The sequence below is a fragment of the Phycodurus eques genome, chromosome 3 (genome assembly GCF_024500275.1).
Source record: "Phycodurus eques isolate BA_2022a chromosome 3, UOR_Pequ_1.1, whole genome shotgun sequence".
NCBI lineage: Eukaryota > Metazoa > Chordata > Actinopteri > Syngnathiformes > Syngnathidae > Phycodurus > Phycodurus eques.
Window position 1 is genome coordinate 739344 of NC_084527.1, and position 27849 is coordinate 767192.

The 27849-nt window shown below is 47.7% G+C and overlaps 1 protein-coding gene across 6 annotated transcripts; it reads right to left on the bottom strand.

Moving 5' to 3' along the window:
- Positions 1 to 1008: 1008 nt before the first annotated feature.
- LOC133399623 (disintegrin and metalloproteinase domain-containing protein 9-like) lies at positions 1009 to 27668 on the bottom strand. 6 transcript variants are annotated; one of them, XM_061671278.1, is made up of 24 exons: positions 27087 to 27668; positions 24347 to 24447; positions 19885 to 19943; positions 19240 to 19318; positions 16927 to 17003; positions 16105 to 16282; positions 15598 to 15663; positions 15436 to 15507; positions 14782 to 14951; positions 14629 to 14710; positions 14304 to 14437; positions 14037 to 14208; positions 13721 to 13813; positions 13539 to 13643; positions 11963 to 12053; positions 11775 to 11880; positions 9279 to 9462; positions 9108 to 9191; positions 7787 to 7892; positions 6918 to 7065; positions 6162 to 6264; positions 5746 to 5775; positions 5598 to 5656; positions 1009 to 4127 (listed from the first exon to the last, which is right to left on the bottom strand). In XM_061671278.1, exons 1-24 carry the CDS (start codon positions 27169 to 27171, stop codon positions 4058 to 4060), a joined length of 2454 nt encoding a protein of 817 aa, XP_061527262.1. In that variant the 5' UTR covers positions 27172 to 27668; the 3' UTR covers positions 1009 to 4057. The 6 variants fall into 6 exon arrangements, 5 of the variants coding, with proteins under 5 accessions (XP_061527262.1, XP_061527261.1, XP_061527265.1 ...); XM_061671277.1 differs by having other exon boundaries at positions 14304 to 14461; XM_061671281.1 differs by lacking the exon at positions 27087 to 27668 and adding an exon at positions 26964 to 27037 and having other exon boundaries at positions 14304 to 14461.
- Positions 27669 to 27849: the final 181 nt, after the last annotated feature.

The following is a 27849-nucleotide window of genomic DNA, read 5'->3' on the forward strand; positions in this document are numbered from 1 at the left end:
CAGTTGTGTTCTATTATTTCCAAACACGACGAATAGATTTCAAGGCCGACCGATATCTCCCTCCCTATTTCTTGATTCTTGTGGAATTACTGTCATTGCACATATTGAATAATCTGACGATTGAAGGTTTTCGGCAAGGAAATCACATTGACCCAACTGGCTTTATTTCAAAAAGATAAAGAGCAAATTAACTGTGCAATCTCACTAATGGATGATTTCTCAGCTGCTTCTGGTTTCAAACTAAATAAATCAAAATGTGAAATTTTATGTTCGCGCCAAACCTTATGCGAGCGTCATCGCTGTTAAAAAAAATATCTTGGCGTTCATGTTTGTAGGAACGTTAAAGAGCGTCAACAAATGAAGTCATTTGTCCTCCAGACTACAGAAAACCAAAGCAATTTTGAATTGATGGCTTCAGAGAGATCGATCTATTCTTTTGACTTAAGCTGAAAGTATTTCCAGATTTGTGTATCCGGCGCGCTCCCTCGATGTTTGTGATTCTACATGCAAGGACAGTAATAGAATGCTTGTTAAGGTTGTATGGAAAAATAAGCGCCACCATCTGAAGAAAAACCTTCTTTCTGGACCTAAATCTGAAGGTGGTTTTGAATTAGTCAACGTTATGGACTTGAATTATACATTTCATACTTCAATATGGTATTTTATTATCCAAGCTATAAACAACTAATTGAGCAGCCGGTAACTAGTGTTAACGTCCCCTATATAAATGGTTTTAACAATTTGAGCCCAACAAAATGTAACAACAAACATATCAGAGAATCTTTCGACACACTTGGGCAAAGCATGCCACATGGAAAGTTTGCGAGGGATGCTCAACTTGCCAAATGGGAATTGGAGGAAGGCGGGCCTTGTCCCATTCCACATACAATCAGAGAATTACATTTCAAAATACTACACAATATGTACCCAACTGACTGATCTATAGTTCACGATTTCTCCATGTTGATGACAAATGTTCCTTTTGTAAAAATGAATCTGAAAATGGGACTCATTTATCTCAAGATTGTCCTTTTAATGCTACATTGACAAATACATTTTACGCAAAACAAAATGTAGAATTACGCTCGAAAAAGAAAACATGACATTTTATGAGTCAAAAGATAACAAACTGAGTCATATTATTAACTCGTCTATATTGTTAGGTAAGTTTCGTATTCACAAATCGGAATTCCTAAAATCAACTCCGTTATTGAAATTATTTTTGATTGAAATCCATAATTATTTGAAATTTCAAATAATTATGGATTGATATCCATTTAAAACTTCAACAATTTATTCATGTATTATTGTTTTTCTGTTGTCATTGAACTGGATTGGTTGTATATATATATATATCATTTGTTATATTGACAAAGGTGTATGTTAATGTATTGTTAATACAATGTTGTCCATCAAGAAGAATAGCGACAGACGTTTTATTGAATGACACTGTCCATTTGATTTGTAATGACGTTTTCATCATTGGATCTCAATGTGCTCCAGGTCGAAAAAGATCGTATTTCATTCTTAAAACCGAAAGTCGTAACTTTCCAAAAAGATGGCGATAGGTTGTGACTTTCTAATAGACAATAGTGTGGTCGTTTATATCAAGAAGCCCTCCATCCAATGGCAAGCGAGCATTTCTATGAATAGACGTCATTCGGGTGCCATGTGACCAGTGATGCTGTAACGCGTTACTCCGAAAAAAGGGGGTCCGGTGACGTCATAAGACATCCGGCGCCTCCCTTTTTCTATTAGAATAGAGTGACTTTTCAGTTGACGTAATACGCTTCTGTGTTCGGTTACTTTTTCAAGGTCACCGTGGCAACACCGCATGTGACGGTTGTTCCGAGCCCAACCATGTGACACAAAACGTCTTTTGCAACAATGTAACACTTTGTTCCTTGCGGACAAATGGCCAATAAAAGCATTTGTGGTCACATTCTGGCGGTTTTGGGGCATAATGGCGTGAACCCAAACAGGAAAGGTTGCCGCCGCCGCCGATGATGAAGAAGAAGAAGAAGAAGAAGAAGAAAAAGAAGAAGACCGGACTGTGACCGGATTTCCCCAAGTCCAGCATTTTCCTCTCACAGACTCAGCGAGCGGTGAATACATTTTAATCGTTGGAGGGGGAAGTAGCACAATTACGCACACGCGCGAAAGATCCGATTCACAGCCGACAGCTTGATTCAAAGTCAAAGTCCCCCAAAGGGCTGCAATGGCAGCAGATGCGTGGCTAACGATGCGAGGAGCCCGCGGCGGGCAACGGAGGACGGCGAGGACGGTGACGAGGATGACGGTCACGCTCGCCGTTGTCGATCTCTCCGATCGGGACGGCCGGGTTGCGGTCGAAACGTCGTCGTGCTTGTGTGGGAAGAGGACTTTGGAAATGGAGGTGAGCGTGGAACTATTCCAAGAACTCGCATCCATTTTCCGTACCGCTTACGCTCACGCGGGTTCAGCTCAACGTGCGCGCAGGACCGGTCGCCAGCCAATCGCAGGGCACATACAGACAAGCGAGCGTTCCCGCTCATTCACACGTAACAGACGCTTCGATTCTTAGGATGCGAATGGGAGGAAAGCGCGGTACCCGGAGAAAAGCCACGCAAGCACGGGGAGAACATGCAAACTCCGCACAGGCCGGGCCGGATTTGAACCCGCGACTTCACAACTGCGCTAACATTTCTCAAAGTCAGAGAACTAATTGCATTCCATCCGGATTCGTTTTCTCAGTTTGGAATGGAGGCGTCAACAGGAATTCACAACAAATCCTGAGTGTTTTTTCCAAATTGAACTAAGATTGCGATCGTGTCAGCTTCCCGAGGCAACCTTCATTTCACGCCATATGTTCTCCCAGTAAACAAACGGATTACAATTCCATCCATTTTCGGAGCCTTGATTTGAATCCCCGAAACTGAAGAAGGCCAGCTTTCTTTTGTTTCTCCGAAGTCGCTTTTTGTTTTTTCCCCCCATTTTTGCTCGCCTGTGAGCTTTTTTCACCGGCGTATTTTGTGACCGAGACGAGCGCTTCGGCGCAGGCATCTGAATTTCAAACCATTTTTTTCTCCGGTCTCTCCTCGCGACCCGGTGCCAAACGCCCCACGGAGCGGTACAGACGGTCCGTAGCGGGTCGGGAGCGCAGCCGTAAAACAAATAAAAACAAAAAATCACGCAGGAGGCGCTTCCTGCGGTAGTGGTCTCGCTGTCTTCAAAGCAGCCTATCTGAGAGTAGCAACGCTCAGGCACGCCTCGCTATTGGCCGTTAACCAGCAAACGCTAATTAGCCAGCATGCTCAACGGCGCCGACGCTTACAATAATCACAGGCGCTACCGATCAATGCAAACTAGAACTAGTAGACATTCCAACAGCTTCTTCCCTCTTGCGATCAACTTCTTAAACACCTAACCTATAATTCCATTACAACAAGCTGGCAATTTTTTGACTTGAGTTCGTTGTCACATTTGTGTGGGGCCAATTACGTATGACTCGTGCACTCACTGTCGTTGTCTCGCCACGCTGCACTATTTGCATATACCGGCCACTCGTGCCAGAGTAGCATCTGCTCCATTTGCACACTGATTGAGGAGTATCTGTAACATTTGCACAACCGACATTGTCCCAGATGATCGTACGACTCGTCACTTTAAACCGCATACGCTCCTTGAAGTCTCGGCGCCCTTTGCACAACGGTCATTGCGCCGGACTATTGCAATATTAGTCGTTCGAACTGCTCTAAGTGCTAGAGGACTCTGCATCTTTTTGCACAATTGTTTTTTTGTCTTTCTGTCTCCAAAGTGTTCTGTAAATTGATTGTCTGTTGTACTAGAGCGGCTCCAACTCCTGAAGACAAATTCCTTGTGTGTTTTGGACATACTTGACAAATAAAGATGATTCTGATCTGATTTTGATCTGATTGTACGGTTTGTGACAAGTTCTTCCCGGGTGCGGATCCGCCAGAGTCCGGTTTCCTGCTTCCTGGCCGTCGCTAGGCAACGGGGGTGAGTGGGTGGGACGTAGCCTGGAGGAGGAAGTGTGGAATCCTGGTACGGAAGGCGGTTACACGGGCGGCGGAGGGGCGGGTCTTTGGGGCATCAGAGGCTTCGCCGTGCCGCACGGTTTCGGTTTTCTGACAAAACAAAATGAAACACAGAAAAGCTAACTGCGATGCTGTGGTGGAACTTTGTAAATGTAGTCGGTTACAATTACAAGTTACTCTGGAGAAGACGTAATAGTAGTGGGACCATTTCAATGGAACTCATTACATTTGATTACATTTGGATGACTTTTCATCATGACCCTTGGACGTTTCCTTGAACAAAGTGGATTCTTACCATAGATCTTTAACTTGGAATGAGCTACATATTTGTTCTTTACACAAATAATAAACTGATTTAAAAAAAAAACAAAAAAACATGATCAAATGTAAGTATGTCATAAAACATTTTATGTGTTGGCTCCAGAATGTGGAAAAGCACCACACCAAACCATGTTGATTGTTGACCTAATCTAATCAACTTAAACAATAAGGCTTAATATGACTACACCAGGTAACTGAATGTTATATATAAAAGTCAAAAATTATAAAGATGAAACTGTTCAAAAGTCAATGTTCTTTTTCTGTCTTCACATGTGTAACTATGAGTTGAACATTTTCAAAATCTCAGACAAACTAATGGATTGCACCACAAGGTGGCGCTTCCTGGTCATATTAGGAAACGTATGACACGTTTGTTCCTACTGCAGCATGGCACATGACCAGAGAGAGCCAATCACAAGTGTTGGCTTTAGAAGGAGGAAGTGATATGTAAAAATAATTAACTTTTCAACTGTAAAAAAAAAAAAAAAAAACTCAAGCTTTTGTGGCTATTTTTAAAATGGAACTCAAATTGTAATCATGACAATTTCTCACATTTTCTCCCTGTAATGTAATTAATTACAATTACATACAATTCGTAATTCAATTACATAATCTCGTTACATGTAATGAGTTACTCCCCAACACCGCTGCTATGCTAACTGCTCCTAAACACACACGTGCCGCGGTTTGGGCTTTCTGACAAAAATACAAAGCAGAAAGGCTAGCTACTACAATGCTACGCCCACATGCTACACTTGTGGCTTTCTAACCCAAAAATACAAAGCAGAAATGCTAACTGCGATACGAACTACTTTCTGAAGCCAAAATTCAAGCAGCGAGAGGCTTGTCGCTATGCTGACTAGCGTACACATGCTATGGTTGTGTCTTTTTGACACATTAAAAGCAAAAAGGCTAGCTGAGTGGTTAACTAACTGCTATGCTATAATTGAGCTTTTCTTACACAAAAACAAGGCACTGTGAGGCTAGCTGCTATGCTAAATGCTGCTAAAGACACACGTGCTACGATTGTGACTTTCTGTCAAAAAGAAAACTACAAAAAACAAAGCACAGAAATGCTACCTGTGATCCTAAGTGCTATGCTAACTGCTGCTAAATACAAAAATGTTTTCTGACAAGGAAAAACAAAGCATAGAGAGGGAAGCTGAGATGATAACTGACATGCTAACCGCTATGCTAAAGAGTACAGCACGCGACGGGCGTGTTTGTGTTGACGCTTACAGAGGCGGCGGCGGTGGCCTCACAGCGAACGAGGTAGCGCTCCTGCTCGTCTCCTCCGCCTAAACGCACGCACGCACACACACACACACACGCGGGTACACAACGTCATGATGGGAGCTGTGGCGGGGTTGTCGATTTCGTCTTTTACCTCACGAGGCGGCAGAAGCTGACTGTGATGCTGGGTGAAATTAACACAAACGCACCATTAGTAACACATTTGTTGTAACCACACAAGCACTGACACATACACACATCTTTTTCAAATTCACAAATAGTAAAATATCTTGCTAACAACACAACTACTAACAAGTGACACCACAACGAACGGACACATTTTTTAAACTAAATTACAACACACATTTTTGTAACAACTCAATTAGTAACATCTCCGTAACGCTACAACAACACAGACACACATTAGTAACAACACAACTAGTAATGCATACATAACATCTTTGTAAACGACACTACTAGTAACACAAACATTTTTGGAACAACAAATCTTTTTAACAACTAACACACACACACACACACACGTGTACACACTTGTTTGTGCGCACTTACCGGGTCTCTGAGGATGTTGCTGGCGTCGCCACGGGCAACGAGAGGCGGCTGAGCCCCAGGAGGCGGTCCTCCGCCGGGATCGGCCGACGCCGCTCCGTCGGGCCTGACGGAGTGCACGGGCGGTTAGCATGTAGCATGTTAGCGCGTCTGTCAGCGGGAGTCGGCGCTCAACTTGTCATGTTAGCAGAGAAATATTGATTGAGAACGACATACACAGTGGCACAGTCGCCTTCTTGTGTCGTATTTACCGTTTGGAGCCCCATCTGAACGCTTCATCGGCCGACATTAATTAGCCCTTTTCAAATGGGCAAAAATAGGCTGACTTTTTTTTTTTTTTAAACATCACAACATAAGAGAAGGATAATGACATTTAAACCGATTTGTCTCTCTGCTGTGAAGTTAAATAAATATTAAGGAGAAAATATTGTAAAACAATCAAATGTTCTGCCTGTAATTCATTTCTTTATTGTAAGCATTAAGGGACCACAAAAAGAAGTGATTTTATTCATGATATATTTTTTAAGCTCATCGGCTATTGGAATTTTACTCTGCCAAAATCGTAACGTGCATCAGCCTTTCAACAATCCGTACGGGTCGGGCCCTAGTTTGTATACAGTGGACGCCGCACGTTCACGGTTCGCCACCTGCGGATCGGGATACGTGTATTTGCAGATTCCGCCAAAAAATGTGCAGCATAGCGGGGTCCCCTATAGACAGGTCCTACTTTGAATTACGTTGACGTGACAGCAGACTCACCGGTAGGCCCGAGAGCGCCCCCTGCGTGTCAGGCCCAGGCGCCGCAGCAGCCGCTCCCTGCGCAGGACGGCCAAGGCGGCCAACGCGGCCGCAGGGTCCAGCAGGAAGAAGAACACCAGCAGACCGTCCCTCAGCGAATGGTCTCGGTCTGCGGACGACAAACGCGCACACCTGAGGAATTATTGCAGAGATTACGAGTGCTTCGTTACACAAACATCAAATTTAGCTCGTCGGCAGGAAAAAAAAAAAAAAAAAAAGTCAACGTGAACTTTGCTTCTTTTTACGCTCGCACAACAGTTCACAAGCACGCGGTTACAGAAGCTCACTAGCGGCCTCTTCTGGCCGGGCAGGGAATTGCGGGCTCTATTCTGCATGTCCAGACCCCTAATGTTGCATATACATAATAATTACATCATATTTCACATCCAAAGTAGCATATCTACATCATCATTAATTTCTTAGGTAGCATATTCATTTGATGTTTATGTCTAAGGTAGCATATCGTTAGCCTATGAGCATAATTGCCTAAGTCACTTTTGAACATTTTTGGGAAAGAAGAAAAAAAGCAAGAAACGTCCAGTTGGCGCAATTTGACCTTTGAGGATGACCCTGACCTGGATGACTGACAATCTACCCGCATAAAGAAAAACCTAAGCGCATTTACGGCATATTTCATGCCTCATGTGGCATATTGACATCATATTTGATTGATGTAAACGTCTTGTAAAACGTGCTATCAAACGTATGCTAGAAGTTCTGACGGAGCCTCAAGCAGAAGCAATGAAAAAAACTCTCACTAAATGTCTGGCGGAACCTCGAAAAGAACCTCTGACGGTCCCGACAGTGGAAAGTGAAAAATATGATGGTACCGTTCCAGGTGGGCCCGCTGTCCACGCTCCCCCCGTAACCCGCCAGTTCACAGAAGGGCGGAGCCCAGCCGGCCTCGCAGTGACAGTTACGGTTGTTGTTGCACACCTGACCCACACAAAGACGCAAAATCACAAAAATGTCCCCTGAAAATCTCAATCAAGCCATTCGGGAATGATGAATCATTCCCAACGCTGGGATTCCCGACTCCTGAATCACTGCAATAGGGATTTCCATTCAGCGTATTACAGAATTCACAAAAAATGCCGACAACAGGATTCGGGAGTCGTGAATGATGAATGATTCATCATTCCCGACTCCCCAATCACTGCAAAGGGATTTTCATATAGTGTACAATATAATTGTCCAGTAGGGTCACACACAAAAAACGCCGACCTAGTGATTCGGGATTCGTGAATGACGAACGACTCCGGATGCAGCGTCTCCCCATTCAAAGTCTTTTCGTATATTTATTCAGCAGTGCCTTGAGATAGGACTTGAATTAGTTCCATGTCGTTAATCTACTCCAGCAGCCCCCAAAAACCTGAGAAAAATGTGTTAAGTGTTTTTAGATAAGAGCACGGCATAAAATTGGACTTTACGTAAACATATGAATGAATAGAATGTTAACAATGAATCCGCTTGCCCATCATGATTTGAATTCCTTGCGACTTCTGGTGGCCACCAGCGGACAGCGTAACACACTCATTAAGACACAAACGAAGAAGACTTTCACAACTACTCCTGTAAGTGACTCAGTCAGCTGCAGTGATATTAGCGGTTCTTCGCAGAGGATAAAGAACAGTTGCTAGTTGCGTGGGACAGGGACCGGGCCCGACCGCCAATAGTGAAAATGGAAGAAACGTTGTAGCCCATTAGATTTGCCGTGAAAATTAAAAAAATGGAGGTTTTTTTCCCCTGCAAATGGGCTCAGGTTATAAAAAAAAAAAAAAAAAGAGAAACACATAAATAAGCAGGGTATCGGAAAAAAACAGGTTTCTGCAAATAATGGGCATAAGTTACCCCCAAAATCCACCAATAGGTGAAACCGTAAATGCCAAATGGGAAATATGCAGGGTGCACTGATAATATTGTTCTATTGTCTGTCTACATGTGTCGCTGCAACGTTTGCGTGCTAATGCCGCCGCTGCTATTGTTTAGCCCGTCTATGGCGTTTCCCATAATGTGTTAGCAATAAGCTAGCTATCTGCCAAACTTGAGAAGTGAGTTGAGTTCACTGCCACCAAAGAGCGCTAGTATCTCAAATTGCAAAAAAACGTCTGTGGCGCCTGCCCGCCCGCCGAGTCTGGCGTCGGTTCTCACTCCGTGGCCGTGGCACTTGTTGTGGGCGTCGTCGCAGTCAAAGTTGAGGACGTCCACGTTGCGACACTCAAAGTTCAGACACACCTGAAGGCCACACGGCGACAGAAAGGCGCAAAGTCAGCGTGACGTCACTTGTTGTCCGGCGCCGCCGCGGCTTCCGGCGTGGCTCACCTTGTCGGGACCGCAGCGGGTGCCCTCGTTGACCATGCCGGGGTCGGGCACGTCCGAGCCCAGCATGAAGTCCACCCCGGAGCACACGTCGCCCCCTATGGGCGTGCTGATGATGGACGGCTGCACGCCGAACGCTTTGACGCCCTGCACGTTGGCGCACTGCAGCTTGCCGCACAAAGCGTTTCTATGGAAACGAACAGACGGACGAAAGAACATCTGCTGTTTTCCTGATGCTGCCACCCCTTTCTCTCTGCTTCCCTTTTTTTTGTTTCCCTCTCAATACTTCTCTCTTTCTCTAGATCTACTTTCTTTTTATCTTTAACTCTGTACCTCCTTTCACTATTTCTCTCTTTATCCATCTACAGCGCCAATTCCAATGACGTCGGGACATTGTGTTAAACAAATAAAAACAGAATAAAATGATTTGCAAATCATGTTCAACCTATATTTAATTTAATATTTAATATAAAGAGGTTCACCTCTTTGTGAACAAGTGCGTGAGAAAATAGTCCAACAGTTTAAGGACAATGTTCCTCAACGTACAATTGCAAGGATCATCAAAAGGTTCAGAGAATCTGGAGAAATCACTGCAGGGAAGCGGCAAGGCCGAAAACCAACATTGAATGGCCGTGACCTTCGATCTCTCAGGCGACACTGCATCAAAAACCGACATCAGAGTGGGCTCAGGAACACTTCAGAAAACCAATGTCAGTAAATACAGTTCGGCGCTACATCCGTAAGTCCAACTTGAAACGCTACTATGCAAAGCAAAAGCCATTTATCAACAAGACCCAGAAAAGCCGGCGGCGTTTCTGGGCCCGAGCTCATCTAAGACGGACCGACGCAAAGCGGAAAAGTGTTCCGTGGTCCGACGAGTCCGCATTTCAAATTGTTTTTGGAAATTGTGGACGTCGTGTTCTCCGGGCCAAAGAGGAAAAGAACCATCCGGGCTGTTATGGACGCAAAGTTGAAAAGCCAGCATCTGTGATGGTATGGGGCTGTGTTCGTGCCAATGGCATGGGTCACTTACACGTCTGTGAAGGCACCATTCATGCTGAAAGGTACATACAGGTTTTGGAGAAACATATGCCGCCATCCAAGTGACGTCTTGTTCACGGGCACGCCCCTGCTTATTTAAGCAAGACAATGCCAAACCACATTCTGCACGTGTTACAACAGCGTTCGTAGTAAAAGAGTGCGGGTAATAGACTGGCCTGCCTGCAGTCCAGACCTGTCTCCCATTGAAAATGCGCGGCGCATTATGAAGCGTAAAATACGACAACCGAGACCATGGACTGTTGAACAGCCGAAGCTGTACATCGAGCGAGAATGGGAACGAATTCAAACGACAAAGCTTCAACAATGAGTGTCCTCAGTTCCCAAACGTTTATTGAGTGTTGTTCAAAGAAAAGGTGATGTAGCACCGTGCTAAACATGAGCCTGTCCCAGCTTTTTGGGAACGTGCTGCAGCCATAAAATTCTAAGTTCATGATTATTTGCTAAAAACAATCAAGTTGATCAGTTTGAACATTAACTATCTTGTCTTTGTAGCGTATTCAATTAAATACAGGAAGTCCTCGATTTACGAACAAGTTCCGTTTCTACGCTGGCGACGTAACACGCATTTCCGCAGAAGTCGGATTTCACCGTTAAAGTCGAAATTTACGGCGAAATACTTCTGTTACGGGTATTGTCCCACGTGATTGTGACAACAAGCTCAGTTTGTGTGGGCGTGTGCGTCGATGTGCGGGTGAGACGGGATTGCGAAGGAGGAAGGAGTGCGCGCCGGTGCGAGCGTGTACAGTGGCAAGCGGAGCGACGGCGACCGGGGAAGATTAGCGATTAGCGGAGGACCCGTTGACGTCCAATGCGCAGAGGAGCTAATAAAGCCGTTCGAGCGGCAAATCGGCGCTTCGTGCCTTTATCGTTGCCGCCGCCCGGCTCGGCCGCGCGACGGGAAAGGGGAGTTAACCCCTGCGTCTCCCGACCGCGGTCAGGTGACCGGAGCGGGAAAGGTTAACGCTTCGTAAAAAGAAATTCATATACAAAAATAAGATGCCGTACTTACCATTACTGCTGAGAGCGTGAAAAAAGGCAAAGATATTCCCGGCGCACCAACACAGACAAGCGCTATGCGCTAGCTAAGCAGAAACACTATGGTGCTGGGACAAAATGGCGGACGAGGCACGGGCGTCGTAAAGTCCAAACGTCGTAGGTCGAGGACTTCCTGTAGAGGTTGCAAATGATTTGCAAATCATTGTATTCTGTTTGTATTTATGTTTAACACAAAGTCCCAACTTCATTGGAATTGTATCGTTTCTTCTCTTTCTTTCTTTCTCTACCCGTTTCTAACCTTACCTGTCACTTCACCTCTCTTTCTATTCCTTTCTCTATCGCTCTCTTGTGATTCTTTCGTTCTCTACCAGTCTCTTTCTTCACCTCTGTTTTTCATTCTCTCTCTGATGTTGCGTGCGTGCACGCGAAGGTGACGTTTACCTGCTCTCACACTTTTTGTACCCGGAGTTTTGGTATCCGCAGTTCCCGAAGCGATCGCCTTTGCTGTTGACGTCTTTGAAGCAGATCTCCGGCGCCATCTCGGCTTCTGCGGAGGAGGAGGAGCGACACGCGCGCAGGTCTGTCCTTCTGTGTTTGCGTGTGCGCGTTTCTTTTGCGGCCCAACTTACTTGCTCCAAAGATGCTCCTGCACTGGTCTCCGGCATGCTGACAGCGGCCGTTGTAACAGTACGCCTGCCCATTCCGACACGGATGACCGTTCTGAAACACACACACATCAATAACACAGACATGCAAACACCAAAGGCATGAAAAAGGTGACACAAAAAAACAGTGTAGGGGTGTCGGGGAGGATGCCCGTTTTTTTGTTTTTGTTTGATCATAAATTAAGCAATCTGGAAGACTCTGTGAAGAGTACAAAAAGGAAAAATCAACACATTTTCTTCACGCAGAAAAACATTCCTTTACAGCACTCAAGTACATGTTGATGTCCAAATTTAAGATTCAAATGAAATTTGCCTGATTTCTTTGCTTTTTTAGTTTTGGCCTCCAACCGGAGCCAGGCCCATCTCCGCCTGCACCCGATGCCAGCTTCAAGCTGTGCCACATGAACAGCATCCTCCTCTTTAAGCGCTCTCATTCTGGAAAACAATTGACTACAATCGTTGTCTGTTTCACTTCCTTTTTCACTATTACCAACTTCTAAGGCTAACCCTAAATGCATCCTCCAGGAAGATATTAAGCACAATATTCTTCTGTTTTCATTGGCCATTTGTGAGTTTGAAGTGAGTTCATTCTGTGTTGTGACATAATCCCTAACATCGCTTCATACATTTAACATTAACATCCGTAAACTAATTAGATCATTGTAGGCTCGTTTTTTCAAACTGATACAAGACGTACTAGCGGATCAGCTCTCGTCGCCGACGTCACGTGTGCTTGGCGGTGCCGCCGGGACCGCAACGACGGCCCACGACCCGCAGCACCTCAACGCGAAAATACTAAAAAACAGAGTGCGACAAGTACGAAACTGGCTGATCCGATGAGAAAAAATGTGGCTTCAACGTAAAAGCGGACGAGGATGTCCGCTCACACTTAGGCATAGTCATGAGCTAGAGAGCAGGTGTTTCGTGTAGTTTAGTCGATAGATTGCTCCGCGTTAGTTCGGTATGCATTAACACGAATCAATAATTTGGATGCAGTGGAGATAACCTTGCCAAAATTATGAGCATTTCATCGTCGGGTGAAATCATTGACAAACACTAATGGGACTTCCCTGATGAGCGTCTGCGCTGCAGTTCTTTGGCCTTGTGTAATTTTCCCGGTCATAGCGGAAGCGGCGGAACTTTTTTTTCCGGTCTCGTCAACTCCTGTGACTTATCACAAGCGGGTCCCGAGCGCGGGCGCACAGGTGGAACCTCAGGGTGATGCGCTCGCATATTCACCCGTCGCGGAGTAATATTCAGAAATGACGTGTGTGGACGGCGGATACGTGTGGAATGGATCAAGCTTCCGGCGTGCAAGGAATAAGATACGGCCTACGATGACGGCGAACCCCCCCCCGAGAAAAACTCATCGGATCTATACGACTCACGCAAATGCCCTATTTTGAGTTCAAAACAGCGAATTTCGCCGAAAGGCGACTGATTTGCACGTACGATGATAGCGACACACCGGTATCACCACACCGACGAATGCATCCTTGTAACGGAACAACGAGCGAGCCGCACGCAGACGCACACCGACCTGCACGAAGACGTCGCTCCGACAGAGGGACGAGGAGCCGTTGCAGAACTCGGGCAAGTCGCACTCGTCCGTGCTGGCGCGACACGCCGTGCCGCCGGGCCGGAACTACACGCGCACAAGAGCGCACGCGTTAACACGGCCGCCGCGACACGAGCGGCGCCGACTTCCCGCGGCGAGCGTACCCGACAGTTGTAGCAGCACTCGCCGTCGGCGCACTCGGCTCCGGCCTTCAGTCGGCACGTGGAGAACTCGCAGCAGGGGTCGCTCTCGCACTCCTGCCGCAACGCGCACGCGACACAATGTGGGATTGTTGCGTCACTCAGCAACTTCACAAACAGTGTGGGAATACGCACACACAAAACACTCTCATACAGACGCAGATATTCTCCCAATCATAACAGCCACAAGCGCGCACACTCACTCTCTTATACATACACACATCACAACCACACACACACACGGACGATTCATGTTGGAGGAGGTCGGCGTGTCCCGCACCTTCGCCGATCCGCAGTCGCAGTCCTCGCCCGAGTCGAGCAGGCCGTTCCCGCAGTAGGGGGCGCTGTAGGCCTCGTCGGACCGCGGCACGTTGAGCAGACACCAGCCTCCCGTGTGCAGCAGCATCTTCTCAAAGTCGTCGGCGCTGCAGCGGCTGAAGTTGCGCGACCCTCTAACCGCATGACACCGCACCGGCTGTCAGCAGTGTGTTTGCGTGCGCGTGTGTCACGTATGTTCTTTATGCGTGATGTCCGGCGTGCGTCTTACGTGGCTCCGGAGTTCATGATACACGCTTGCTCGGGGCACGCGCAAGTGCGGCTGTCGTCGTGGTTCATGCCGAGGTTGTGACCGAGCTCGTGAGCCACGATGGAGGCGAAGGCAAACACGTTGTCGTTGGTGAACTGCACACGCACGCAAAGTGTGACCTGTATGTGTGCGTTACCTGCACATGAGCTTTTTACCTGTGTTGCTTCCTCAGTGTGTGCTACTTGTATGTGTGCGCTTGTTACCTTTATGTGTTTTACTCGTACATGTGTGTTAGTTTACCTGGATGTCTCTTTTTTGCGCGTGTTCGCTATTTGCCCGGACGTACCGCATTAATCCCGCCACCGTGACTTCTTGAACACACGGTGGAGACGAACGCCATCCCTGCTGTCACCCCAAAACTCTTCGTCCTGCAACATCACCACCACCATCATCCTCCGCCTCCGCGTGCGTGCGGAGGCGGAGGCGGTGTGTACTCAACAGTATGAGCTGCGCCGAGTCGTGTCTTCGCCGAGGCAGCAGTTCCTTTTCCCTCCACTGGGTGAAGCGACCGAGCACCTCGCCGGCGCCCCCTTCGGTGCTGATCAGGTTCTGCCGGGTCCAGATCTCCAGGCCCACCAGGACCACCCTCACGTTCAGCTGCATGTAGATCTACGCACGCACAATTACACTCCAAAAATCATCACTTCAGCCTTTCACTTTGAGGTGTTTTTTGAACAAATCTAATCAACAACTTATCAATGTACTTTTTGTTAAGTTTGACTTTTGGCACTCAAATGTGTTTGATTTGAATCGGTTCAGCCCATCGCGAGGCTCGGACCCTTTCTCCCGCTCGCTGCGCCTCTTCTTTTGACGGCGCGGCGTCTGACCGGTCTCGGCAAGCCCCGCCTCGCAGCTCAGAGGTCGCGGGTTCAAATCCGGGCTCCGACCTTCCTGTGTGGAGTTCACGTGTTCTCCCCGTGTCTGCGTGAGTTTTCCCGAGAGCCGTCGGTTTCCCCCACATGACAAAAACACCCATGCTAGGTGATTTTGGGTGTACTTGATGAAGATGAGTTTTGGCAAATTACACGGAAGTAGACAACGTTTGAGTTTGTGTTCATGCCAATGAATTGTGCGCGCGTGCGTGCGTGCTCACAGCGTCTAGGAAGTTGGCCAGATGAACCATCTCCTCCCTTACTGCACTCTCGTTCCGGTTCATGCTGTTGTACTGAGGGAAGGAACAATCACACATTTACTCATGAGCAATTTTGAACAGAATGTGTGTATGGTTTTCTGTGTGTGTGTGTGTGTGTCTCACTCGGTCATTGTCCACCACCAGCAGCAGCTCAACGTAGTGTGTGCGATGGAGAATATCTCGCTTCGCCTGGAAAACACACATACACGTTAATACACTTCATTCACATTAAGGGCGCGTGTGCATGTGTGTGTACGTGCGCGAATGTGTTACTTTGCAAGAGTTTATCTGTGCGAGTGTGCATATGTATGTGTGTTAGGGTACAAGAGTTTGTGTCTGCGTGTGTCTCCGAGCGTGTGCGTGTGGTGTGAATGTGTGTGACGGTTACTGTTACGTGTACTGAGGTATCTCAATTTCCGAGTAATCCGACTTGCAGGTTTTTGGAGACATCAAAGGTCGCCCAGCTTAATGCTAACGCACAATGCTAAACAGCAAAGACGGTCTAACGAAACTGGCATCGATGTTGCGGTAGTTATGGCACCTGAATGAATTAACCTTGTAAATCAAGGAACCGCCGTATTTGCCAATGTGCGTGTGCGCGCATGTACGCGTGCGTGCGTGTGACGTCACCCTGGCGCGCCGGTGGATTTCCTGCACCGCTGATGCCGCGCGTGCGCCGTGGCGATGCGGCGTCCCGCATCCTCGAGGCTGTGATTTCACATCCTGTAGGCGGTACAGCAGGTGCTGCTCGGGGGCGGAGTCTAGAGGCTCGATGGCGTAGCTGTCATCGTCAAGGTGCATCACGCCTCTGACACACACACACACACACACACAAAATTACACAACACAGAAGATGAGCCACAACACAAATACTACAAAATTAAAATACAAGTTGATGTAAAATATACAAAATGAACACACAAAATCTTGCCATATAGCGTGTGTACGGAAAGTTTTTAGACCCCCTTCAATTTTTCACTCCTTGTTATATTGCAGCCATTTGCTAAAATCATTTATGTTCAGTTTTTTCCTCATTAATGTACACACAGCACCCTATATTGACAGGAAAAAAAACAGAATTGTTGACATTTTGGCAGATTGATTCAAAAAGAAAAACAGAAATATCACAGAGCCAGAAGTATTCCGACCCTTTGCTGTGACACTCATCTATGGAACTCGGGTGCTGTCCATTTCTTCTGATCATCCTTGAGATGGATATTATTATATTATGATATTTTTGGAGCAAAACAAAATCCCAGCTTTTTATCTTTACAAATATTTGACCTGTTAAAATACAGTGAGTACGGAAAGTATTCAGGCGCCCTGTATTTTTTTTTTCAAATGTAACTAAAATTGTAATCATTGAAATTTCCAAAAGCAACTTTAATTAAATGACACATTTTCTTACAGTAACGTAATGATTACAAAATGTCCTTAAAATGTGTGTGTTACCTGAGGCCGTTACAAATGCTCATGGCAACAGACGATCCCTCCATGCCCTCAACAAAGCCCTGATAATGACAGTGGTTCTACACACACACACACACAAACACAAACACGCGCACAATGAAATGTCCACCAGCAGGGGGCAGAAGTCTTATGTCACATCAAGATCGGATGCGAAGCGAACTTTTGCCTCACGTCCCTTGCAGGAGTTTGATCGCGGGAGTTATTGATACGCATCAAACACGCATTCGCTTCATTTGCCCCACACGACGACGGCGCGCCGCGAGCGGCAACGGCGGCCGGCGGGGACGCCCGGCCCCCCGACTCACCGTTCTCCAAGACGATTGGCTGTCGTGACGCATTTTGCGGCTTGAAGTTTAAATTTGACCACCCGAGCTAATGGACAAGCTGAAGAAGGAGTCCGATCGGGCCTTTTTGGCCCGTGGGACTCCTGAGCCATCGACGGGTACCGGCTGGCCAAGCGGAATGCAGCTTTGGCGGTCGCTGAAGCAAAAACTCGGGCACGGGAGGAGTTCGGTGAGGCCACGGAGAAAGACTTCCGGACGGCTTCGAGGAAATTCTGGTCCACCATCCGGCGTCTCAGGAGGGGGAAGCAGTGCACCATCAACACTGTGTATAGTGGGGATGGAGCGCTGGTGACCTCGACTTATATCTCGGGGTCTTGTTCACGAGCGAGGGAAGAACGGAACGGGAGATCGACAGGCGGATCGGTGCGGCGTCCGCAGCGATGCGGACTTCGTATCGGTCCGTCGTGGTGAAGGAGGAGCTGAGCCGAAAGGTGCAGCTCTCGATTTACCGGTCGATCTACGTTCCTACCCTCACCTATGGTCACGAGCTGCGGGTCGTGGCCGAAAGAACGAAAGAACGAGATCCCGGATACAAGTGGCCCGAAATGAGTTCCCTCCGCAGGGCGTCCGGGCTCTCCCTTAGAGAACGGGCGAGAAGCTCGGTCGTCCGGGAGGATCTCAGAGCAGAGCCGCTGCTCCTCCGCATCGAGAGGAGCCAGATGAGGCGGCCGGGGCATCCGATTCGGACGCCTCCCCGGTGAGGTGTTCCGGGAGGAGACCCCGGGGACGACCCGGGACACGCCGGAGAGGCTACGTCCTTCGGCCGGGCCGGGAACGCCTCGGGATCCCCCCGGAAGAGCCGGATGAAGTGGCCGGGGGAAAGGGAAGTCTGGGCGTCCCCGCTAAAGCTACCGCCCCCGCGACCCGACCTCGGATAAGCGCTAGAAAATGGATGGACGGATGGAGCTAATGGACGAAAAAGCGACTTTTCGGGTGCTCGCCCCACTCGCTTTGCGTCACGTCAAACGCATCGCACGGCACAGATTTGGCCGTTTATATTGACTTTATATGCGTCACGTGACTGGTTCGATTTACGTCCGTTGTGAACGCAGCATCACAGGCTAGAACAGAGGCGGACGCCAACGCGCACACACACAAATGCAACACGAAAGGAGAAATGTAAGCTGATTTTACATTACGTAAGTCTTATGATGTTATGGGAATCCAATGAAATGTGTATGTTTGGATGTTTCCCACATATAAATTCTATTGTGGATTTTTGAAAGACTCACAAAAGAATAAATGGTAGCTGCAAAAAAATGTTATTGACAACAATGTGTTGCTATTGAAATCGCATTTGACACAATCAAGTGTGGAAGACAACATCCATCACGCGCTGTCCATTTTCATTGGCGCATTTGTGAAGGCGTTGCCGGAGTTGGAGTGACTGCGAGTCTCCGTACAAGAGACAACAGATGGAACCATCGTGACACGGCCCCCAGGTGGGCACGTCTCGTCATCTTATCCCTTGTACCCGTGACCCAGAAATACGTCAGTCCCATTCTCAGCCTGCATTGCGCCACAGCGCCAGTAAACAACAGTGGCAAATTCTGGAACTGACAGACTTTGTCAACGGCAGTTTAAGTGACAAATGGAAACTAGTTTTGGAAACACTGTTCAGTCCCGACCGTCCTTATATGGAGGTTCTATTGTATTGCAGCGACTGTCTGAAGTTGCGTGACGTTAGTTTAAAAAGTCCCGACTTTCTGCGAGCCCTTGAATGCAGCCTGAATGTGATTGGATGCGTGCGCCTGGGGTGGGCCCACGCAGCTGGGAAGAGCCAGCGAGTTTTCGTGGAAGGAGGAAGGCAGACGGTGCACAGAAAGTATTCATAAAAATATCGACGACGACTCGACCATCGTTATATTTGTCGACTACAAAAAATCTGACGTCGTTCGACCCCGAGTGTGTGCGCGTGTCGTGTGCGGTCGAGATGCGCGTGTGCGTGTACCTTGACAGCCGGCGTGGCGGTGATGATTTTTCCGTCGTGAGCGTATGTAAACACTTTGAAGTCCGCAGGAAGCAACAACCTGAAGACGACAACAATATTTATGAACGTATTCATTCATCTACCGAGGTCACGTGACACACGGCGCCATCCTGTGGACATAGTTGACGCCGCGCCGCTCAATATTAGATTCCAGATCCTCACTTGCTCGAACGGAGAGCGATAAAAATAAAAACAAGTCGGAGGTCAGCGTGACGGAATTTATTTTGCCACCCGTTTATCGGCGCATGGCGGGAACACGCTGATAAGCACGAGCGGCGGGCGCGTGGCGAGCGCTCGTATCGGAGACGCGCCTCGAGACGAGATTAGCGCTGCAAAACGGGAAATTTACACACAGAATGATTGTGACATCTTTTTCATAGAAAACTCAAAATTATTCTTGTAACCTTGTGCCTTTTTTCTTGAAAAAAATATGCGTCTTGTAAAAGAGCCCAAAATAAAAATGAAAATGAGACATCATTCTTGTAAAATGAGGTGACACTTTTCGATGAGACGGACGCCTTTTTGTCAGGCACAACTTCAACCTTTTTTCCAGCAAAATGTTTTGAGCGAAAACAATGAAAATGCAAACACGTGACGGCAACTTACCGGTTCCTTTGCAGACGGACGACGTGCCGGCGTCCCGACACGCTGACGGCGTACGACACCTGCCGCAGGAAGCCAGACGCACACGCGGGATTATCAGACAGGAAAACAACACGCTCACAGCGCACGAGCACGGACGCCATTTTGTGTTTATCTTTGACTTCCTGTCTGCGCCACGATGACATCATTACAACTTCCTGTGTGAGTGAACACGTCCCCGTAACATGTGACTCGCACACGCACGCAGTGACAGACGCACATTCCTTTATGCTGCATCGCTAAGCGCGGGAACGCTGACACCTCATCGTGTAAGACAGCGCGTGTGTGTCCCTCCCTGCCTCTTAGCGTGTTGTTGTGCGTCTCTGCCATGTATGAGTGTGCGCATGCGCACGTCTCCGTAGGCGTGTGAGTGAGAGTGTTCGGGTACGTTCGTGAATTCGGTCTGACGTTCGGCGAGTGCGGCGTTCAGAGAGGCAGAGCGCGATGGATTTACGAAGGAGCGTGTCGGCCATCGGCGGGGATACGTCGGTTCTGCCCGTAAACGTCCCGTCCCGCCGCTCCGTCTTCTCAGTCCGAGCGGCAGAGCGCGGCGCCCGGGACGACCCGACGGCACACTACCTGGAATCACCGTCTTTAAAAACAAAAACCAAGTCCGAAACCTCGGCGTGCCGATCGATTCCGACCCGACTTTCAGCAGTCATATCAAATCAGTCAATAAAACAGCCTTCTGCCATCTGAAGAACATACTGTATCCAGAGTGAAGGCTTGCATGTGCCAAGCAGACCAGGAGAAACTCATCCATCCTTTCATCTCACATAGACTTGACCATTGTAACGGTCTTCTGACTGGACTCACCCAAAAGAGCATTAAACAGCTGCTGCTCATTCAGAATGCTGCAGCTTGGGTTTTGACCAAAACAAAGATCATAACACACATTACTCCAGTTCTAAAGTCTCTACACTGGCTCCCAGTCAGCTTTAGAATAGACTTCAAAGTTGTGCTAGTGGTCACTCTACAAATCACTCATGGTTTAGGTCCTGAATACAGGAAAGACATGCTCGTGGATTATAAACCCAGCAGGACTCTGAGATCTGCAGTCTCAGATCAGATAACGGAGAAGGGGAGGACGAAGCAAGCATGGGGCTGCAGTTTTTAGCTGCGATTCTGCACGCAAATGGAATAAGTTGCGGACACAAGTCAAATGTCAATGTTCTGAAGTCCCGGTTAAAAACGATTCTTTTTTCCCCTCATGCTTATGATTGAGCATTTTAGAGGATTTCCATTTTCTTCCATCTTTCTTGCGCTGTACATTTTTTTTCTAGTCATTTTAGTCAGCTGCCTTTAAATGTTCTGTACTTTGTTTTGAAATGCTTTTCATCACGTAAAGCCCACTGTGTGACCTTGTGGATGAAAGGCCGCACAGAAATAAAGTCGCCTTGCCTTTTCACAGCGTACCAACAAAATCATTTCGGACATTCAACAACAACAAGCCGTGGTTCACTGCTAAACTTAAGCAGCTTCGCCAAGCTAAGGAAGATGCATATCAGAGCGGGGACAGGGCCCTGTATAATCGAGCTAGAAACCAGCTTACTAAAGAAATTAACATTGCAAAGAGGATCTATGCAGCAAAGTTGGAAAAACAGTTTAGCGCGAACGACTCGAAATCAGTCTGGCATGCATTCCAATCGCTGACTAATTACAAGCGACGATCCCCTCGAGCTGAGAACAATAGCACACTAGCCAACGACTTGAATACCTTCTATTGCAGATTTGAAAAGGACAGTTTCACTCCACACACCCACCCGGCCGCACCCGCGACCACAACCACACCTCTGACTTCTGCGTTAACCATCCATGAACAGGATGTGAGACGCATCTTCAAACAACAGAAGATTAACAAAGCAACAGGACCGGACCATGTGTCCCCATCCTGCCTCAAAGTCTGCGCGGACCAGCTCGCTCCAGTCTTCACTCAGATCTTTAACAGATCTTTGGAAATGTGCGAAGTTCCATCCTGCTTCAAACGCTCCACCATCATTCCAGTCCCCAAGAAATCTGCAATCTCTAGTCTGAATGACTACAGGCCAGTCGCTTTGACATCTGTGGTCATGAAGTCCTTTGAACGTCTCGTGCTGGACCACCTCAAGAGTGTCACAGGTCCCCTGCTGGACCCCCTGCAGTTTGCCTACCAAGCGAACAGGTCTGCGGATGATGCAGTCAACATGGGACTGCACTTCATCCTAGAACACCTCGACAGTGCAGGGACCTACGCGAGGATCCTGTTCGTGGACTTCAGCTCAGCGTTCAACACCATCATCCCTGAACTCCTTTCAACCAAGCTTCTCCAGCTCAGCGTCTCACCTGCCATCTGCCAGTGGATTTACAGCTTTCTGACGGGCAGGACACAGCAGGTCAGGCCGGGGGAGGCCACCTCATCCACACGCAGCATCAGCACTGGGGCGCCCCAAGGTCGTGTCCTCTCTCCGCTGCTCTTCTCTCTCTACACGAACGACTGCACCTCAGCGAACCCGACTGTCAAGCTCCTGAAGTTTGCAGATGACACCACTGTCATCGGCCTCATCAAGGACGGTGACGAGTCTGCATATCGACAGGAAGCGGAGCGGCCGGAGCTGTGGTGCGGGCGACACAACCTGGAGCTGAACACGCTCAAGACGGTAGAGATGATCGTGGACTTCAGGAGGCATCCTTCGCCACAGCTGCCCCTCACGTTGTCCAGCTGCCTTGTGTCAACCGTCGAGACCTTCAAGTTCCTGGGAATTACAATCTCTCAGGACCTGAAGTGGGCGAACAACATCAACTCCGTCCTCAAAAAGGCCCAGCAGAGGATGTACTTCCTGCGGCTTCTGAGAAAGCACGGCCTGCCACCGGAGCTGCTGAGGCAGTTCTACACAGCGGTCATCGAATCGGTCCTGTGTTCTTCCATCACAGTCTGGTTTGGTGCTGCTACAAAAAAGGACAAGCTCCGACTGCAACGGACAATCAAAACTGCTGAAAGGATTGTCGGTAACCCCCTACCCACCATTGAGGACTTGCACGCTGCCAGAACTAAGACAAGGGCGTGCAAAATCCTCTCGGACCGTCTGCACCCCGGTCACCAGCTCTTCCGGCTCCTTCCCTCAGGTAGGCGCTACCGATCAACGCTAACTAGAACTAGTAGACATTCCGACAGCTTCTTCCCTCTTGCGATCAACTTCTTAAACACCTAACCTATAATTCCATTACAACAAGCTGGCAATTTTTTGACTTGAGTTCGTTGTCACATTTCTGTGGAGCCAATTATTTATTACTTGTGCACTCACTGTAGTTGTCTCGCCATGCTGCACTATTTGCATATACTGGCCACTCATGCCAGAGTAGCATCTGCTCCATTTGCACACTGATTGAGGAGTATCTGTAACATTTGCACAACCGACATTGTCCCAGATGATCGCACTACTTGTCACTTTGAACCGCATACACTCCTTGAAGTCTCAGCGCCCTTTGCACAATGGTCATTGCACCGGACTATTGCAATATTAGTCGTTCGAACTGCTCTAAGTGCTAGAGGACTCTGCATCTTTTTGCACAATTGTTTTTTGTCAATGTCTTTATGTCCCCAAAGTGTTCTGTAAATTGACTGTCTGTTGTACTAGAGCGGCTCCAACCACCGGAGACAAATTCCTTGTGTGTTTTGGACATACTTGGCAAATAAAGATGATTCTGATTCTGATTCTGACTTGGCAACGACAGCGCATCGACTTTCCCGTTCCTGGTGTATGTGCCGAGGCGGCGTGACCACGGAACGTCGCGTTGCGGCAAGTGCAGACGGCGGCTGACGTGACGCGAGCTCGAAAAGAAAAATGTTCTACCGTGGAGGGGCTGGCAGAGTGATTTCTGAGAGCTGTTTTGGCGAAACTGGGGAAGGAAGTCATAATAAACGCAGTGTCCCGCTATCCCGAGCTTTGGGACAATGGAAAAATGAGATACCGGGTGAGACGTTACAGCAGGAGGCTTCCAAACTGCTCAGCCTGAAATTGACCTCCAAGCGTTCTTTGCGGAACTGCAGATCACCGACGAGCTTAAACACCGAGATCCTGCCGTGAAATTAGAACGGCGTGCACGCGTTCCCTTTTTTGCTGCCGCGTCACCTCCTCCTCCTTAAAATAAGCAAAGCCAGGGCTTGCTTTTGCACCGACGACAAATCCCGACTTCCAGGTAAGCTCTACGTCGGCGGTTCCAAATGGGTAGCGCGGTCGGCATAGACCCCACCGGGCTGCCGTCGAACTTTCACGCTGTCAAATGTTCATCATCATCATCCTGTGGCTGACAGGAAGTCATCCTTGGAAAGACAGGACGTGGCTGCGTCAGCTGCCAGAGCGCTGCGATTGTACTCCAGAGTTCAGAGGTCTCACTCACACACGCACACGCGCGCACACGCACAGCAGAACGAACGAAATCTCAGCACCTGATCGGGCGGCGAGCCGTCGGCATCCCTCCTTGCCCGGCCTCCTATTGGCAGAGGCACCGTCAGCTGATAGGAGGACAGGTGCTGCGTCTGTTGGGAGTCTGGACACACACAAAACACAATTGGCATCTTAGCTTAGCAGGAGCACGGCGAGCACACGCACACATTGGAACAAGCACGCGCGCACGCACACAGACTGTTGCCCTCCTGCAGCTGCGAGGCCGTGCTAAGCTAAGCTAAACTAAGATAAGCTGCTTAAAGATCAACCTGTCTGAGCGCGGGTGTTCCAGTCAGGTGACCGGGGTCCGAGAACCAGAACCGGACTGAACTTCCAGGACTGGAAAGTGAAACCCGGTTAGGTCTATTGGACTCGCAATGTAAAATGGCGCGTAAGGCACTTATGAGCGCACTCGTTAAAGGGCACGTCATAGGGTCTCACTTCATCGAACTGGCCTTTGCGCCCCTTTTAAATCCTTTTTTGATGATTGTTTTGTTTTTACACGTTAACACAGTCCGACATAAGACAAAGACAATGACATTCAAACAAACAAACTAAAAAACACTAAAGGGGCCGGCCGGCACAGTGGGGACTGGTTAGCACATCTGCACAACTATTTTGATAATTGATCCTTTGGAGACCTTGTTGAACTCTAAATTGTCCAAATACTCAGATTTGCTACCTTTCAACAGTCAATATTTTCCAATGTCTGATAATATTTGTATCGAATCAAAATGAAACGTTTGCTTTTACATTTTTGCTGATTTTCTGTCCAAATCAGTAACTGAATCACAATTTGTATTTGTCAATTTGATAATACTGTCTTGTTTTTCAATATCTGAGCGGAAATGAACATTTTTTTTTTTTTAAATCCAATTCATGATTGATTATTAAAATAATCGCTGGTTACGGCCTTACCTGTTTGCATGCTAAAGCGCTTTTGTTATTAACGTACTAAAGCATTTTTGTGCTGCTCGAATCCTGAAGTGTTTTTCTGTTGTTAACATACAGGTACACCTCAATATATTACATGAGTGCCAAAAGCTTCATTTAGTTTGGTAGTTCAATTTAAAAAGTGAAACCCATACGATTGAGATGCACTACACACACACACTCACAGAGTGAAATATTTCATTATTATTTTTAATATACATTGGGGCAAGAAAGTATTTAGTCAGCCACCAATGGTGCAAATTCTCCCACTTAAAAAGATGAGAGAGGCCTGTCATTTTCATCATAGGTATACCTCACCGATGAGAGACAAAATGAGGAGGGGGGGGGGGGGGGGGGAATCCAGAAAATCACATTGTCTGATTTTTAAAGAATTTATGAACAAGTTATGGTGGAAAATAAGTATTTGGTCACCTCCAAACAAGCAAGACTTCTGGCTCTCACAGACCTGTAACTTCTTCTTTAAGAGGCTCCTCTGTCCTCCACTCGTTACCTGTACTAATGGCACCTGTTTGAACTCGTTATCAGTCTAAAAAGACACCTGTCCACAACCTCAAACAGTCCCACTCCAAACTCCACTATGGCCAAGACCAACGAGCTGTCAAAGGACACCAGAAACAAAATTGTAGACCTGCACCAGGCTGGGAAGACTGAATCTGCAATGGGTAAGCAGCTCGGTGTGAAGAAATCAACTGCGGGGGCAATTATTAGAAAATGGAAGACATACAAGACCACTGATAATCTCCATCGATCTGGGGCTCCATGCAAGATCTCACCCCAAACATTCCAGAACCACACGGGGGGACCTAGTGAATGACCTGCTGAGAGCTGGGACCAAAGTAAGAGTAAGGCTACCATCAGTAACACACTACGCCGCCAGGGACTCAAATCCTGCAGTGCCAGACGTCTCACCCTGCTTAAGCCAGTACATGTTCAGGCCCGTCTGAAGTTTGCTGCAGAGCATTTGGATGATCCACAAGAGGATTGGGAGAATGTCACATGGTCAGATGAAACTTTTTGATAAAAACTCAACTTGTCGTGTTTGGAGGAGAAAGAATGGGACAAAATACCAGCAACAGTGTGTGAAAACAGAAAACGTTTGACCTCTGTCATTGCCAACAAAAGGTGTAGAACAAAGTTTTGAGATGAACCTTTTGTAATTGACCAAATACTTATTTTCCACCATAATTTGCTAATAAATTCTTACAAAATCAGACTGATTTTCTGGATTATTCTTTTTTTTCTTCATTTTGTCTCTCATAGGTGAGTTTTGCCTCTAATGAAAATAACAGGCCTCTCTCATCTTTTTGAGTGGGAGAACTTGCACAATTGCTGGCTGACTAAATACTTTTTTACCCCACTGTACATGTATCATTTTTCTCATTAGTTTACGCCAAACAAAAATCCAAAGTTTACCATCTCTAGAAACTAAAATATGACCTAACAATCAAGAAACAATGAACGTAGAAATCGGGTATAAATTTGAGTACAGAAGTAAACAGACTTTTCGACCCTATTCTAATGAATTGAGATGGACTATGCTGAAGAATTTGTGACGGTGCCGCACGCCACACCCCAAACCAACAGGGGGCAGCGTGTTAACGTGAAGTTGTCCGCAAATAAATTCTTGGTGGCCCGAACAAATCCAAGATAAACGTCGTTAAGTACCACAAGCTGTGTCAGCCATGACGTCACGGGAAAGCTTGTGTATCTACTTTATTCCGTGTTCGAAGGCCTCGGGGGATCTGTGTCATGACGGTCGGCAGTCCACTTGAACTTCCTCCTCCTCACCTCCACTCTGGCCACTTCCGGTCATCAGAAGCACCAAACAGCACATTTGCAGCAGCTTTGCTCTTCCCGTCGTCGCCATCATCATTTTCTCCTTTGGGACCCGACCCTCTCCTTCTCGCTGTTCGTGAAATCTCGGCGGCCGTTGGGAGCCCGCGCGCAGCCTCAGAGCCCGCCGCCGCCCCCAGCCGTGTCGTCCCTCGGCGGGGCCATTCGAGCCCGAGCAGGGCGGTTCCGTCCCGGTGCTATTTTTCTTGTTTTTTTGTTTGTTTTTTTTTTACGCCTGTTCGAACCCCAACCAAACCGGCCGTTCGACCCGCAGATACACTTCTACGACGTTCCCCCCGACGTGACGTCACATTCAGCTTCTACGGAAAGAGCCGAAGTTTTGTCTCCGAGCGAAGACGACCCTCCGCCCCGAAGTCCGGTTTTCTACCGGACCGGAACTCGCGGGGGCGTTTTCTGGGGCTTTTTGTGTTCGTCTGTCCCAAACCCAACCCCAACGTCCCCCCTCAGCGACCGTTCGTCCCGCAAACCTACACACGGCGACGACCTGCCCTGGTATGACGTCTCGTCCTGATCCGGAAAGAGCCGAAATTTGCGCCCGAGCACTCCCGAACGCGTCTTCAAAATAAGACTTCTGTCCCCACTCGGAACAGATTTGTTTACATTATTTTTATTTTAAGTGCACTTATAGTAACATGCTCATTTAGAACAGTGGTTCATTTTACACCAGGTACCACCTCAAAAAAAATTTATATCAAAC